At 33.0% G+C, this 17,246-nt stretch overlaps 1 protein-coding gene across 1 annotated transcript; it reads left to right on the top strand.

The window, feature by feature from the left end:
- The first annotated feature begins 2,175 nt into the window (after nucleotides 1-2,175).
- Nucleotides 2,176-5,919, top strand: LOC127851322 (E3 ubiquitin-protein ligase Midline-1-like). Its single transcript, XM_052385029.1, has 3 exons — nucleotides 2,176-2,578; nucleotides 3,002-3,984; nucleotides 4,725-5,919. Exons 1-3 carry the CDS (start codon nucleotides 2,256-2,258, stop codon nucleotides 5,069-5,071), a joined length of 1,653 nt encoding a protein of 550 aa, XP_052240989.1. The 5' UTR covers nucleotides 2,176-2,255; the 3' UTR covers nucleotides 5,072-5,919.
- The last annotated feature ends 11,327 nt before the right edge of the window (nucleotides 5,920-17,246 follow it).

Raw genomic sequence — 17,246 nt, forward strand, 5'->3', positions numbered from 1 at the left:
TCATTAAACGTGTCTGAATTGCGCGATGTCATGTTTACGTAACTAAATCTTTTGGAAGATTGATAACTCGATAATTATGATATTTGTATGATAGAATGTCGAGTCTTTATCGAATGAGCCGTGCTCTGAGAAAAGGGGAGTTAATACATGTGCGTAAAGTGTGATCCCAGATTAGACTGTGCAGTCCGCACAGGCTAATCAGGGATGACACTTTCCGCCTAAACTATATTTTTGCTAATCAGAGACTTTCTTTAAACGAACAATATCATAAATGTTCGTCCCTGATAAGCATGTGCAGTCTGCACATGCTACTCTGGGACGTTAGTTTACGCATATTAAACCCCCTTTTCACAGAGCGACTCTCAAATCGTAAACACAATTCATTTGACCCAGATGTTGGCATGTCTCCGACATGGTACATCCATGTTTTTGTCATTATAAAGTTACAACTATTCCATAACACAGTAAAACAGGCAGTAATCATCATTTCAGTTGCAAAGCGCGATGATAATTCAACAGGTACCCAAGCATTTTGCTAAGTTGCAAAGCGCGATGATAATTCAACAGGTACCCAAGCATTTTGCTAAGTTGCAAAGCGCGATGATAATTCAACAGGTATCCAAGCGCGATGATAATTCAACAGGTACCCAAGCATTTTGCTAAGTTGCAAAGCGCGATGATAATTCAACAGGTACCCAAGCGCGATGATAATTCAACAGGTACCCAAGCATTTTGCTAAGTTGCAAAGCGCGATGATAATTCAACAGGTACCCAAGCGCGATGATAATTCAACAGGTACCCAAGCGCGATGATAATTCAACAGGTACCCAAGCGCGATGATAATTCAACAGGTACCCAAGCGCGATGATAATTCAACAGGTACCCAAGCATCAACAGGTACACAAGCATTTTGCTAAGTTGCAGTAATGGTAATGTTCTAGTGACCTAATAAAGAAACACACAGAGAACGGTAACTGCGGCTTAAATGCCTTGATGAACATATTGTATTTGTTAAAAGGCAACTCGCCATTAGTTAATAGAGCACTATATAATGGCTTGTTCCAACAACCATTTAAACATTCAGAAACACAAGCGACAGGTGAATAAAGTAGTCGTGTTATGAACACGACACTAAAACAGACGAAGTTCAACCCTGATAAACCTGACCTTACTCAAAGCAAAATTGTTCAGTCAAAGCTATTTCCAAGTAAGTTATGTCTTTAAGCTGAATTATGTTTTAAAAAGCAATGTAGACCGCAATATAATCACAGGAAAAAATTTGGTATCAGCCAATCGAAATCGTCGAATTCGGTAGATTTCGTTTGCATTGCGTGAGTAGGTTTCCTCACGCCATTTAAGCCAAACAAAGGAAATTCAATGGGTTATTTTTTTTGGAAACATTCTAAGGTATTGAAACACATTCAGGGTTAAAGTGTTTTGGCCTTACAACTTCATTCATGTAAAGGGTAAAATACTATACACTTTGAATGATGTCAAGAACATGAATAAATAAAAGTTATTATAGTGAGCTTGACAGCTTTGTGCCAACTAATGCTCTTAAATAAAGCCATACTAATATTTTATAGAGGTTATTGCAACAACGCACACTTGACGAGTGTATAAACTTTTAACTGCTCACAAAAAAATGCTTTAGGGAAAAAACAATCATGGTTTTAAATGACAGCGATTAAAAAGTGTTTGGGATCGGCTTTTAATTTTGGAGAAATGTAGTATTTTATTAACAACTTTATCCATTATAATAGCAATAACATTCTTTACATTGTTTCTTCTAATGCATAATTTACTTCATCATATGAAGCATTATTAACTTTCTTCGCGTCAAGTATTTTTTATACGAGTGAAACATTGCTTATTTACTCCGTGACGTACCTAATTGAATTACTTCTTGTCCAATATTAATTATTACGATATATATATTATATATTTTATAGTGCTTAATGAATATAGAAAAACGTTAACGCGTTATCTAGCAATTGTAGATTTAATAACAAACGTTGTGTACTGTCTATTTTCCTCTTTATCGTTTATCAATATTTGGATTTTGACATGTCAATAAATATAACGTAAGCAGGGCTGATGAGTTAACACAATTCACGTTATCAAGGCTATGTATCAAAAGCTATCACAAGACCGTCGATTTCATATCACTAGACACCCAAACCCACGTCCGTAAAGATATTTAGACTTATTATAACTAACGTCTTATGAAGAGGTCGACGATAAAATAATCATAAATGGCGTCTAAATTTCAGTCTTCTGTTTTTAATGGATCTGATTCATTAGTTACCTTCCATTGTCTGGCTTGTAAGACATCGGAGGCTCGGTTTTACTGTGATGAATGCTTAAATGTTTACTGCGATAGCTGTGTGAAACTTCACAATCAGCTTTTCAAGGACCATCGTGTGTTTGACAGAGAACAAGAATGCACATGTCCACTGACCAAGTCTACAATGGAAATCTTAGAGAGGTGTTCGGACCACAGCGATGAGAGAATCAAACACTACTGTGAAGACCATGGTCAACTTTGTTGCGATGTTTGCATTGCGTTGAACCACACGTAAGTATTGTTTTTCTATTTAATTAATTTAAAAAAAATCCATGACACAATGAACTCAATTTCTTTTTCGTCGTCATGCTTAATTATCAGAAAATTGAGTAGTTATTGTAGGTATGACGACTTTGAGTAATGTTTGTATGTACAACGACTATGTGAAAGATGTAAATTTGGTCAAACCTATTGAATACATTGAACGTCAAGTATCGTAGCAACCCATCACGATGTTGCTTAAAATCGGCGCACATAAAACATCATCTTTAAACGTGTCTTACAATTGTATATGATTAATATTATATTCATGCAAATTTCAATTGCAAATAATGGATTTCGTAATTCTTTATTTGAACACAAATATCCAATATTTATGGTAAATTGTTTACAAATGCTAACCTATTGATGTAAAGTTTATCATATATTTTCCAGAGAATGCAGCGAAGTAACACTGGTTGCTGAGTCAAAAAAACTTCCTTCATCGGGCGACGTTCAACAGCTGTCATCGAACATTAAGAAAATAAAAGATCAATTGAACAAGCGACAAGAAAGTGCAGAGTCGAATTTTCAGTCTCTGAAGGAAAAAATCAATCAAATGAAAGCAGAAATAAGCACAGTGCGCCAGAAATTAAATGTTGAATTGGACCGGTTGGAGAATGAAACACTTCAGGAACTAGAAGACTTGATTTCAACCTTTAGAGACGAAATAACAACAAATAGAGATCACATTATTGACCTTCAGGTGAAACTGCAGCGTCTCAGTGCTTCCGTTAAAGAGGTTTGCATGAAGAACAACGACAATCTTTTCATAGCAGTTGAACAATGTAAACAGAAAATACAGCAATGCGATTTATTTCTTCAAAGTGGTTTTTTCAACGACAAATTTTACTTTGAATTCACCAATGACTTGGATAATCACTTGTCAAAAAGGAAAGGTCTAGGGAGATTTGAACAGCCAAATAAGGTTATATCACTGCAGGGGAAGTCAGAATATATGTTAAAAACAGATAAAAGGGTCGGTGATTTTTGTTCGATCAGCTTTCTTCCAATTGGTGTGACACTGGCTCTTGACAGAAGAAACGAACTTTTGCTATTATTTGACCAACAGTACAAGTATGTAGATAACATCAACGTGCCAGGAGTTTTATATGACATGTGTCTCATTTCAACATGTGAAGTGGCAGTTTGTTGTGATGTGAAAGACCGACATGAAGTACATTTCTACTATGTAAAACATATGGAGCTCTTTAAGGGTGAAGTGCTACAACTACCTCACAGTTGTGTTGGGATTGCATGCCATCAGAATAATCTCTACGTGAGGTCCAGGTTTGCTCTTTATCACTACCTGATTAGTGGAAAACTTGTCAAGAAGCTGTATGAAAACGAGAAAAACGCACATTGGGGTTATCTGAAAGGTATATATATATAATATATTGAATGCAAAAACGAATAAAACAAGAACGAAGTACAAACGGTATGACATCAATGTTTCACAGTGCACTAATATGTGCATAATAGCCACATTTCGTAACTTCCCAATTACTGTATTGCTCAATTGCATTCGTAATTGTAAGCGTTTCTACTTAACGAAATACACGACGTATACTTTTAATTTTCATATTGCTTTATTATTTTGTGAAATTACGTCTGTGTATAGGCAAGCACCGACATTTAGCATTCTCGTCTGTAAAATAGTAACAAATTATAAACCCGTCAAAAAGCTGAAGACACATCATATTTATAATTTCCCTAAAGTTTCTATACAATCTAAAAACTAAAATAAATATCAACACAAACAATGAATTTCGCCAAGAAAGTAATACAGTACGTTTATTACTCCACGAATCATTGAAAGTGATTGTTATGGTTAAGGAGGTTCTAACTTGCCTATTTCATTACCTTCTAACAAAGCAACTTGAACAAACATAATGGTTAAATTGCACCACTTATTCAATGTATCAATTTATTATTAGAATTTTCAGAAGACGGCGTTTTCCGTACAAAAGTTAAGAAAAATTTCTTACCGAAAAATAGGGCCTTGTAAGCATTTTAAGTTAAATGACAAAACATTGCTAGTTAGTGCTTTCAGTCACACTTAAACGTTTTTGAGAATGTATATGCTTAAAAAGTATTATTGTGTATATTTACTGAACAGGTAACACGTGTGCTGTCAACCTCTCCGGCGACAAGATCTACCTTATCAATGAATCCAATCTGCTGACACGGTCTACGACAGATGGAACCATTCTTTCCTCCTTTACTGACTCGGAACTATGCTATTTTACTGCAGTTCATGTTACACCTGGTGGACAGGTGTTGGTATATGGTAAATCACGGAATAAAGAAGGTTCCTTACTTACTATCATACAGGTGGACCACGAGGGAAAGAAGAAGCTGGCTACTCTGACTTCGGAGAAGGATCCAGATCGTGACAACTGGCTTAACTTAAGCTTTAATTGTAACACCGAGTCAATTATTGTTGGGTTTGGAAAGAAGGATTGAAGGTATACAACGGATGTTAAAATCGTTGTTTTAAAAATTAAATAAATGTAAGCAGAGACACAATACAATATTGTATAGAAAGAAAGAAACACTGACATTGATTTTGTTTTTGTTTAATGTATGCGTGACAATGCACAATCGACATTTTAATTAACGTTTTAAGTATGTGTACGATTCACATCAAGATGTCTTTCTATATTTATGCGACTGGCATATATGTATGTTTTTCTTTATATATGAAAATGTCAAAAATGGTCAGATAGATAAGTATATGGACATAATGACGCCATTTATAGCAATCAAAGCGACTGGAAATATGCAAAAAATTTTTTTACTGATTAACAAAACAAAAAAAAACGAGTTTTACTTAAAGTTACAGCTTGTCTCGACCCTTTGTTTATAACGGGTGGTTTATATTCACTTTTTATGATATCATTTGTTGCGAAGACTTTATCGTGGTGTCCGCTGTTTTTTATTTTCAAATTATAAACTTTAGGCATTGTGGAATTGATATAATTTTATGTGTGCAATGGAGATCCGTAATACGTTGCTTAGATACAATTGGCAAGTGTATTTGAATAAGGTAGTTTTTTTGTGTTTTTATTTTCAAAATCATGAGAGGCCTGAAAATGATGGAAAGATAAGATACGTTTAGGTAAGTGAGAAGCGCATGTAGGTAAGATTGCTTGGCACGGGAAAAAATGTAAAAACGTTTCTAAATTATCTGATTTGTCTCTATTGTCTGGTCTGTATTCAACACAGCTAGAGGTCCTTTCTCCAAAAATAAACATGGGTTTGTATTGTGCTTCACTAGCTTAAATGAAAGTATATTGTTTATTCACTATTTTACACCAATAATATATATATATATATATATATATATATATATATATATAGTACATTTTTATGTGCACAAAGTTTAATTGCACAAGCTTCGGTCGAAATTGACCGATAATTGTTGCAAAGAATGAGCTTCTATAAATTATATCTCCATATTTTTTTGTTGTTTTATGTATGCGTGATAATGCACAATCGAAATTTTAATTAACGTTTTAAGTATGTGTACGATTCATATCAATATGTCTTTCTATATTTATGCGACTGGCATATATGTATGTTTTTCTTTATATATGAAAATGTCATAAATGGTTAGATAAGTATATAGGCACAATGACGACATGTATAAATTTTTATTTTTATTTTAATATTGAACGAAACAAAAACATACTCGAGTTTTACTTTAAAGTCACAGCTTGTCTATACCCTTTGTTTATAACAGGTGTTCTAGATTATATTTTCACTTTGTTCATGATATCATTTGTTGCGAAGACTTTATCGTGTTGTCCGCTCTTTTGAATTTTAAAACTTTTAACATTAGGCATTGTAGATTTATATAATTTGTGTGTGCAATGGAGATACGTACTACGTTGCTAAGATACAATTATCACGTGTTTTACAATGAGGTAGTTTTCTTATGCTTATTTGCAAAATAAAGAGAGAGCCGAAAATAATGGGAAAATAAGATGCTTTTAGGTTGGTGAAAAGCGCATGTTGGTTTGTTTGCTCGGCTCGAAACAAGTTATAAGAATGAGGAGGGTTATTGATTATTTGTTAATATTGATTATTGTGTAATTCTAATTATATATTGAATCCTTTTACAAATAGGCATCTTTGCGTGCTTGAACTCGACTCGTCTTCGTAAGCCTAATGAGGCTTTCTTTAACACGTCCGATCAAGTACACAAAGACGCACAGTCATAAGAAGCTGAATTATTATATAACAGTCATGCATTCATAAGTAATTTGATTTAAATCGGGTTAAAATATCAAAACAAATATGTGCTCTTATTGTTCGCAGATTTTTTGTCTATTCCGGACCCTTAAACGTTGTGTCAGAAGCAGGTAATCGTAGACATGTGCGAGAAGATTTTACTGGTTCAAAGCATAGCTCGTATCAACTGTCGTTAATCAAACAACCACGTCATGATAATCGATTTAAATTGTATTTTTATCACGTGTAGTTTAAATTAGTTATTTTATTTAAAATTGATACTATAAAGCTTCTCATGCAACCCATGTTATTTTATTCACACAAATACCATACAAAATGATTATGCTATCCAAGTGTCCAGTAAAATGTTGCACATGACTGTCTTTGCAAAATATATATATATATATATATATATATATTGCAAAGACAGTCATGTGTCAACAACATCACGTGGAAATGATATATATATATATATATATATATATATATACACTTTGATAATTAACCTATAAATGATCGGATCATTTCCACATGATGTTGTTTTCTTTAACCGATTTATGTGGGGTTACACTGGGATATCCCTGACAGTTTGTCGATTGGACGGACGGTTGGTTTGCCACGCTGCATACATGTACCTTGCGTCGTTATATTGTCTCCTAGTATTCTGCCTATCAATACGAGATTTGCTGTTAATACTTTGCAAAAGTTCACGACGAACTTAGTCCATGTGCCATTGAACAAAGTCATGTGGTTATATTTACATCGTTGTACATAAGATCTTTCTGTCTTCAACAAGTCCTTTCTGTCTTCAACACGTTTCCGTTTTCCGTTTATCCACATAAAACATTACACATATTTTGTTTATCCCAGGTAGAAGTGTAAACCGTGTATTTTTTTTATGACGCGATGTTCTTTGCGATGTTCTTTGCATTATTGTTATGTGCCTTAGACATAAATTGGTTCGAAAATTTTTCTCTCAGTTTAATGCTTATTAACATGAGACTTCGAAGTTATGTTGCTCATACTATATACACGTGCAATAACTTAAATTGTTAAAATCGCCATTTTTGCAGAGATATGCGCCTTTGAACTTCACCAACTTTTGGTTACTTAACATCAATGTATGTGCATATGTTGTTTATACTATGTAATATGCAGAATGGTACTTGTGTGTTTGTAAAAATACCATTTGGAGATTTATGTGCGCTTGATTGTTGAATTTTGAAAATAACATCAGTGTACATAATTACTTTCAAAATCGAAACGAAACAAAATGCCGTTATTATTGTGTATGTCGCACTATTTGTTGCCGAATTATGTGCCATTGAATAAAGGCAAGTGATTCAATAAATAAAATCAAAGCCTTATATTGTGTGTGTTATTAAGAAGTATTGACGACCGACTGTTGATATTAATGTTAATACTTTAACTACTTCAACTGCTTCTTGAAATGAGCGTTTGCTGAGGTATTTGTAATTTTCAATGACTGATCTAGTTATAATTCTTTTCCCGTCTATCATGTAAATCGTGTAACATGTTCACAATGTGACCTTTTAATGAAAAATTCAGTGTATGACAACGACCAAAAGTCCCGTTGCTCCTGAAACATATGTAGCTTGTGCTACATTACAATAATTTAAGTACTTACTGCAAACTGATTATTATTTATTTTATGCTTTCCGGTGGTTTATAGAGAAATATCAGTGAATTTAAACTGATAATTCAATGTTTTCGAACAGTAAAAAATAACTTGAAATAAATGTATCGATGATTTTCACTGTTTTACTGTGAAATGACGTCATAACTAGTCCAGCGAAATTATCCAGTTAATATATTTTACAATGTAAATAAACCGTGAAAAAGTATAAAATAAAAAGAAAATTTGTTGGATTCGATGGAATATTGATATTAATTCAATCGTGAATTTAAATCAATTTTGCACCGAATCCAACAAATATCCTTTATATAATTAAAAAGGAGTAGTTAAAAAGAAGAACTGGCAGAAACATATAATTTGATCTGAACGTTAAAATATTCAGCAAGGCCTAAATGTGAAGTTGTGCGTATTGTGTGCAGAAATCCATTCACGCTGTTAGTATAATAATAATTATAAGAATAATAATAATCTAGAGATTTATGAAAATTTTTCGATTGAAGAGTAAAATATTTTGGTATGCTCTCAACAATAACAATAATTTAATTGAGAAGTGGGGTTTCCTTCTATATTCAGTATAAACGTACGCAATTCATTGCTATGTTCGGGGGTCTTAAAGTTTGAGCGGTTTATGAAATATGTCTGATTAAGTATTGACTGTCTCTGGTTAAAGTCTTATTAAAAGCCTACTTTGTATGGCGATTTTTTGTTCGTATTGTTGTGCTTCTATTAGTTCAATGTTTTTTACCTATTACAGTTTCTATAAGGAATCGCTAAAAAACGGTTATAGGTATTGATAATAAAACTACAACTTGTAAATATTCATGTTATATCCTGGTATTTGGTCATTGTAACATTTTATTGGCGTCTCTCTGGAGAGCGGCGACTAGTATGTAATGCATTTTTTCCCCTATGGGAGGAATAGTTATTTTACGGATCAATGCATATTTTTTTGTTTTAAGAATATCTTGCATAGTGGTGATTTTTTTGTGTAAATTAGTGTAAATAAGTACTGCATTTGTGCCTGTTACATTTATTACAAAATTATTGCCAATAATGCAAAGCTAATTGTTTTAATAAATAACTGATCCACAACTGATCACAGGGGAAAGATCACAGGGACTGGGCAAATACGCGAAACGTTCTGGTTTTGTATAAAAACAAAACATAATCAAAATATATTTATTTTGTGGTTTTTCTAAATTGCTTATTTAGTGGAGAATCCATGTAATACGATATTTGACGACCTATCGCGCAAGCAAGTTTATTGGAAGGCGTAGTGGTACGAAAACGTACAATGTATTAGTTTATTAATAGACATATAATAAAGATCGCTATACACAACTTCACCAAATAGCAGTACATAAATGATGTCAGCCGGAATAGCTCAGTTCGGAGAGCGTAAGACTGAAATTGTTTAAGCAACAATCATTTAAAGGCCCCCGGTTCAATCCCGGGTTACGGCACGAACGGAACAGTTCGGCGGCTGACATTTTTTTTTAAGTCAGGTTAATAAATATAATGAAGCTTTATTTTATGTAGACATTTTAAAATCAATTTTACTACAATTGGAAATTTTTAATAAAATTAATGGATGCCGCGTGGTGATAACGTTAATTAGAATTTCTTACATCACTTAAATATCTTATAAAAAATACACGTGTCTTTATATTAACAAATAAATGCAAACAACACATCTATTTTCCATGTATTTTTATGGTTGTCTATCATAGGCCCTAAGTACTATCCCTACCACATATAGAGCGCGAAGCGCGACACGTATTATTAATTGTAACAATGAGTTGCGATAAAGGAAGCAGCCGCTTATCAAGGAGGAGCTGTGTCCCAGCAACCCGTTTCCCTAGAGTCAAGCACTCCTCGGAGTTTTTTTTAAGAACCACATATAGAGCGCGAAGCGCGACAAGTATTACTATCCAGGTGGTATGGGCCCTTAAGAATTATCCGACCATTACGTCCATAGAAATTTTGAAATCGTTGTTCGAAGTCCAAAATTATCATCCGATTGTTCCCAAACTTGCACAGGTTTTTTTTATCAATGAGGACTCAACCCAAACTCTATATGAGCAATATCGGACCATAAGTCCAGAATTATGTATCTTTGAATTTAAAAATAAAAGTGAAAAACTGCTTGGTAAGGTGATTATGTCAACATTTTTCATCAGATTCTTTCCAAACTTACAGTGTCTTCATATCAATGAGCATTTTTACCTCATTTAAAATGAGAAACATCGGGACAATAAGTCCAGAATTTATTTTCTATTAAATTTGACAAAATAAACAATTTCAACTTGTTTAAAAGATTTCACAACTTTCGTCTGAATCTTTCCAAACTTGTTAAGTGTTTTTATGTCAGTATTACTCGAACCCTATTGAAAATTATGAATATCAAAGCAATAAATCTATTATGATCTTTTACTGAATTTCAAAGTATTGTGAAATGCAGCTTCTTTATGCAATTTACAGTTTTCATTCATTTTTTTTTCAAACTATTACAGTGTTTTCATATCAATGAGTACTCAACCCCTATCGTAAATGAGCAACGTAAGAATAAGTTCAGAATCATCTTCCCTTGAAATTGAGAAAAATATGAAATTACGCTTACAAGATGAAGCAGATTTTTTAAAACCTACACAGTTCTGTTCCATTAATGAAAACTGCACACGGATGCCAGTAAAAAGGAAACCAATGTAAATAAAATGAACTATGAAATATTTGGGGGTTACAACACAAAATCATAGATAATGGTTATTTGGGGGTTATAGCACAATATCATAAATAATGGTTATTTGGGGGTTATACCACACAATTAAAGATAATATTTATACCAGTATCTTTTTCAATTTTGTTTAAAATAATCGGCCAATATATTAATATTTACAGTAGAAAAAAAATCGTTCCATGTAACTTCATGAAGTGCCCTTTACACTGAAATTCCCGACGCCCTTTGATGCTTTGCATCAATACTTATCTTGTTTAGTTTCATAGAAACATTTGCAGCAAAAACAGCTTATTAATGAATTCATAGATTTATTTGAGACTGGGTTAATTTCATCGTGACTCGGGATTTTACAGTTTTGATGCGGTGGTATGTACTCGATCAGCGAGTAGTTTAGCTGGAATTAATTTGAAGATAAGTCTCGCATATTCTCTCTTGTTAAAGTTTGATGTGAATGTTACGAGATTACGTTTTTATGTCAACTTATTATATTTTCCAGTTTCAATCCAAATGGTACAATCCAAAACAGTGTTATAATTTCTATTTACTCGCACACCCGTATTTATAACATGCATATCCGCTTCACAATCACTACACGTTGACGTATTCGAAAGTGTTCGAAAAATAACTATCAACCTTAGCATTTGGGTGATACTTTTATGCGTTTTGAGGTGATCTGTTAATACAGTTAAGCGATTTCATTCTGAATAATGTTAGACTTTAAAGATACTAAATCAAGGTAAATAAAATAGTCGTTTTAATTCCAATTGCATAAGCAAGTAAGATACGAAAATTGTACTTAATGTAATTTAATGTTTTTTCACTCAACGATATAATACCACCACATTTAAATACAGCTCAGTCTGAAATCTGTGAACGGGAGTTAATTAAAGTGTCAAATGATGCATCCGTATTGTGTAAGTGAAATTCTGTTGTATCTGTAGAGAAGGGTACGGAAATTGTTTACATTTATAAAACAAACGGCACATCGTCCATTAATATTATTTTAAGCCGTTCTAATTCCATCAGTGGTATTGTTAAGCCAATTGAATGCAGAAGGCTATGTTTTAACACGGGAAACCGTTACAACTGACTACTGACAGCATTTATTGTGTATGGTCATCAGCCAGGTTGTGTGACATACAGTAAACAGCTTTCTTGGTATTAAGAAATAGCTTAAAATCTATTTTGTTATTGTTTATTTAGAAGTAAAGTAACATATTTGTTTTACGATAGGAACAAAGCATCACATGGCGAATTATTTTTGTTAATAATCTAAAACAAAGATTTGTCATAATGGGACGAGGATAACCTTCCCCCCCCCCCCCCCCCGTCGCATATAACACGTCAGAGTTAAAACAGTGGAATAACTTTAAAAAAAAATAACGTAGGATGATAAAAACATTGCACATGCATGACTTCACCATATATGATGATTTGCGTTACTAATGAGTCAATGGCTTTGACATCTACTTTGACACGGCTAAAATAGATACAAGGTGATGCCCATGCTGTACGTGCTTATACATTTAATATTTGTACAGTAGTAGACATATTACCAGTGTAAAGGAATGTATACCTATATACACAAAACTATCGACAATTTCAATGTACTAGTTATTTATTGACCATGAATAGTTGCAACTGCTTTTTCGTTTTATATACATACATTGTAAGACCACATTAAGAAGAGAAAAGGTATATATAGATACGCGGGATGTGAAGGCTAATTGTGTTTGTAGTTATCATACATTATTGTCAGAAAATAACAGAATAAAACCAGTTTGGAAATGCAAACCGTCATTTGTATAATGTTGACCACTTATACAATCCTTACTTATAAATAGTAGTGGTGGCAGGGTTTCCCTCGTTTGAATACAAAGGGAGACAACAAAAAGTCGGAATATGATGTTTTCTGAGTTTTCATATACATGACGTAACATTTTCTTATATACTTTTTATCATAATTATCATTTTGAAAATAAGACATGATTCAATCAGTTGCATCCATTATGCTTCTTCGATGACTGTATCAAATGCCTTTTCATAATCATTTTCATAATCAATGAAAGCACGATATTACTTATGTTTTTGCGTGAATAACGATTTAAGTGTTTCAATAGAAGGCGACGAATTCAGGTGATTAGTGTCATGAGCATTAAATCTACTGCTGTGCGCAGTATTCGATGATTGCCTTTTATTGTCGATCCATATTGATACATTTAATTTTTAAAATAGGTTTATTTTTATATTTATTTTTATATCACACAAATGTTTTGGATTATTTTGTTCAACTTTACTTATGTATGCTTTTAATGTAATATACGAATCGTGCCTCCCTATAAACGCGGCAATACTTATTTACATTGGAATAAATTCAGTTTATAAAGATTCACAGAGTTCTAAACAATGATAAGTATTTTCTCATATATGTTGTTTACATTCAATATCATCTTGAAATAGTGATTTATGAAAACGTTAACTGAATTGTATATGTTATTTTAACTAGGCTCATTTTTCTGTCAAAAGGTACTCAACAATTTTCACTTCGATTCCTGGATGTCATGGTGTTTGTTAACACAACACCAACGTACAATTTGATGTGCGAACAAATTGCTGTATTTAAACGAATCATGTTCACAACACAAAACCAGTTTCATGCATTTTAAATTATCTATACACGTTATCCCGGTGATACGCATTAATTAGATTCAAGATGCCAGAAATAAGTATTTTTTTCCGTTCTATATGTTTTATTTTCCTCGTCAATATGTATGTGATGGGCACCCCCTACTACACTGTACACCATCAGTATATATAAAAGATCATAATGCATGATGTGCAATATTGCATACAGACCTTCGACCTATGCATGATGTGCAATATTGCATACAGACCTTCGACCTATGCATGATGTGCAATATTGCATACAGACCTTCGACCTTTTCGCGAGATAATATATCCCATTAAATAACATCACCCAGTTGGGTATACATTTATTCTTACGATGATTGATCAAATGAATCATTATCTTGTAGTATGGAATTAACATTACTGTACACACGGGACACAGATGGTGGTTTATAACAACAACAAATATATACATCGTTTACAAATCAGATAATTTTAAGTGGTTTATACCAAATGGTTGTTTGTTTATGTCTATTTAAGACTTCAATTTAACTAAGATATACCGTTTTATACAAAACTATTAAATCTCTGCTACGTGGGCATGCTAGATACACGACATTTTACATACGGATATAATTTGTTTTGTAAATATTAAAAAGGCATATGCAATAACAAGACATTTTATTAATTAAGGTACATCATCGATGTTGTAGCCATTTTTGTTTATTGAAAATAATTTGTTTACTTAGCGGCTTTTTTATTTAATAAATCTTGAATTTAAATCGATAATCTACCTTTAAACAACACATATTCCATACATACTTGTTTTAGTTTAAGTTTTGAATAATTTTACACGTTTCAAACTCAATTATATATATATATATATATATATATATATATATATATATATATATATATATATATATATATATATATATATATATATATATATATATATATATTAAACACGTATTCTTACAAGAATTATTACGTGCACTAATAATACGTGTAATAATAACATTATTATTCAATACGGTTACGTAGACCCCGTAGGGAGAGGGTATATGGGAGTCACTCTGTCTGTTGGTCGGTCAGTTCATACCTATAGGTGTGCAGAGCCAAATGTTTGAAAGGTAAACTGAAATATTGCAATATGTTTTTATATTTGTTATGCAATGTACAAAACACTGATATTAACACGTGTGTTTGAAAATTAGCATGTCTTCTAAATATTTTGCAGCAAATGTATGTATTTGTTTGCTAAAATTTTGACACGGGCTTTTGGGAATCCAGTTACATATCGGGCTTACGGCTGCTCGCTGAGCGGCGCCATGATGACGTCATAGCTCGGTTTCACGCCCCAGATATCGCGGGTATATTTCTTGGACATGCGGTCGGCGCAGAACTTTCCAGAAGCTGAAATGTTAAGCAGGAACATGCGAGGCCACTTGTACGGTGCCTGTAGGCGGCCTCGACCTTGGCCTTACACCGGATGTACTCCTTGAATTCCGCCTTCCGCCATCAGCGGGGAGCTAGTACAGGAAACCCCAGTAGTAATCCCGAATTAGCAACCTAAATATGTATAGCATTTCCTCAATAAAGTACTTTCTGTAATGTAAGTGTTTCAAAGTCTTCGCTTCAGCACGTGAAGACATGTACGCGCGCACGTGAGAGCTTGCAATTGGACACATGAAAATTTGCACGTCCGAACGAAAAGAAAGATATATTTCGGATTTAACCTTTATAACACCTTAACAAACATCCTACCATGTATTAATAAATCGTGTTTGAACACCATCGTTCAATTTGCATAAATACTACAGAATGAAGTAATAGTCAATCAAGATAGTGATTTTGTATTAAGATTAACACAAAATTATGTTTTAAAAAATGTCAATGTGTTCGATTCTGAGTCTACATGGTTGACATTTGCCGTATTTAAAGTAAGTTTAAAGTAAGCGTATTCAAGAATAAATATTGGTACACATTTTGTTATAAGATCTGTGTAATAAAGTGCGACGAACAAATTCGGTAGAATTTGCTATGTTTTAAAGAAATCATAACAAATAATCCATAGGTTTCACAAGTAAGACATACTTTGGTTACCATGAACAATATAATAAAAAAAGATACTGATTTGCATCGCTCTTGTCGAGTATAAACCTTTCTTATCTTTGTCATACACAGGTGACATTTTATTTACAGATATATACATAAATAGTCGTTTCCGTTTACGCGAAAATGCAATTCTAAACGTTCGACCTACCCTACTAAAAAATCAGCTTATGTAAACATAATCTAAGCTATTATCACTTTATGTTTTATTACATATTGACATTCCCATGACTTAATATTTCAACATTACAACAATCTGTACTTCGCACAGTTTCCAATGTTTTACCATTAAGTACCATTCCGAAGTTTTGGTTTGCTGTTGGTTGGATGCAAAAGTCGGTTATTTCAACGTCGAAGTCATAATTTAGGGATGAAGGTAACTAACACATGTAACTAAAGAAGCGCAATTCGGAACTCTTACTCCCGATTGAATTAAAGATCCTGACTCTGAAATATAACACCCTTGTTTTGCATACTGTTAAAAAAATGCATTTAAACGACCATTTATTAAAGATTTTAATTCGTTATAAAACGAAAGACTGTTTTATTGCCAATGAATCTGATCCATACAAAGTGTGTTAGTTGACATTTTGCCGGTTAACCTATCTTTGTCGGTGAATGCCGGAGTTTAAGGAGCTTTTTTCTGTCTACGCGTCGGTAATCAATACATGTTCCGTTAATGTTCGTATATGCAAACTTTGATTATTCATGAGATCCGTTATTTATTTTGCTTACTTTTTTAATTCTAAGTTAATCATAGGAAAATTAAGTATCTTCATTTAATTTTCAATATTTAGATTGTTATGTCGATTTACCATGGCTTTCATTGTATGTGAAACAAGTATGGTAACATTTTTTCTTAATTTGGCTCACTAGGTACTTGCCGCGATCCGATTTTCTTGTTTTGCCATCGTTCCCTTCGGTCGCTCAATGGGTTTAGGGCATGTTCTAAAATAATGTTTTAAATTGCGAACTCTCAGCAGAAATGACTTATTTAAATATGAACATGTATAGTCTGACAAATGCTTGTTAACGTATCGTTCTAAATTTTAAGGTAAAACCGATACGAATAACCTTTTAAGTATATTTTGCATATGAGCTGTACATTTAAACGTTTGAACGATGCAATAAAACACTAAGCAAAGTTCGACATTGCTAAATTACCTAAGTATCGTTAGTTTATTTGTCTTATCGTAAATATAGTGACTTGCACAATTATACAGGCACACACAATATTGCTTTATATTTTAAAGCTAAAAAGCTTAGCC

This window comes from Dreissena polymorpha, chromosome 11, assembly GCF_020536995.1.
Source record: "Dreissena polymorpha isolate Duluth1 chromosome 11, UMN_Dpol_1.0, whole genome shotgun sequence".
Lineage (NCBI taxonomy): Eukaryota > Metazoa > Mollusca > Bivalvia > Myida > Dreissenidae > Dreissena > Dreissena polymorpha.

Coding starts and splice junctions, on each gene's coding strand:
- LOC127851322 (XM_052385029.1), top strand. CDS start 2,256: ATGGCGTCTAAATTTCAGTCTTCTGTTTTTAATGGATCTGATTCATTA. Junction 2,579..3,001: donor TGCATTGCGTTGAACCACAC/GTAAGTATTGTT, acceptor TATATTTTCCAG/AGAATGCAGCGAAGTAACAC. Junction 3,985..4,724: donor ACATTGGGGTTATCTGAAAG/GTATATATATAT, acceptor TTTACTGAACAG/GTAACACGTGTGCTGTCAAC.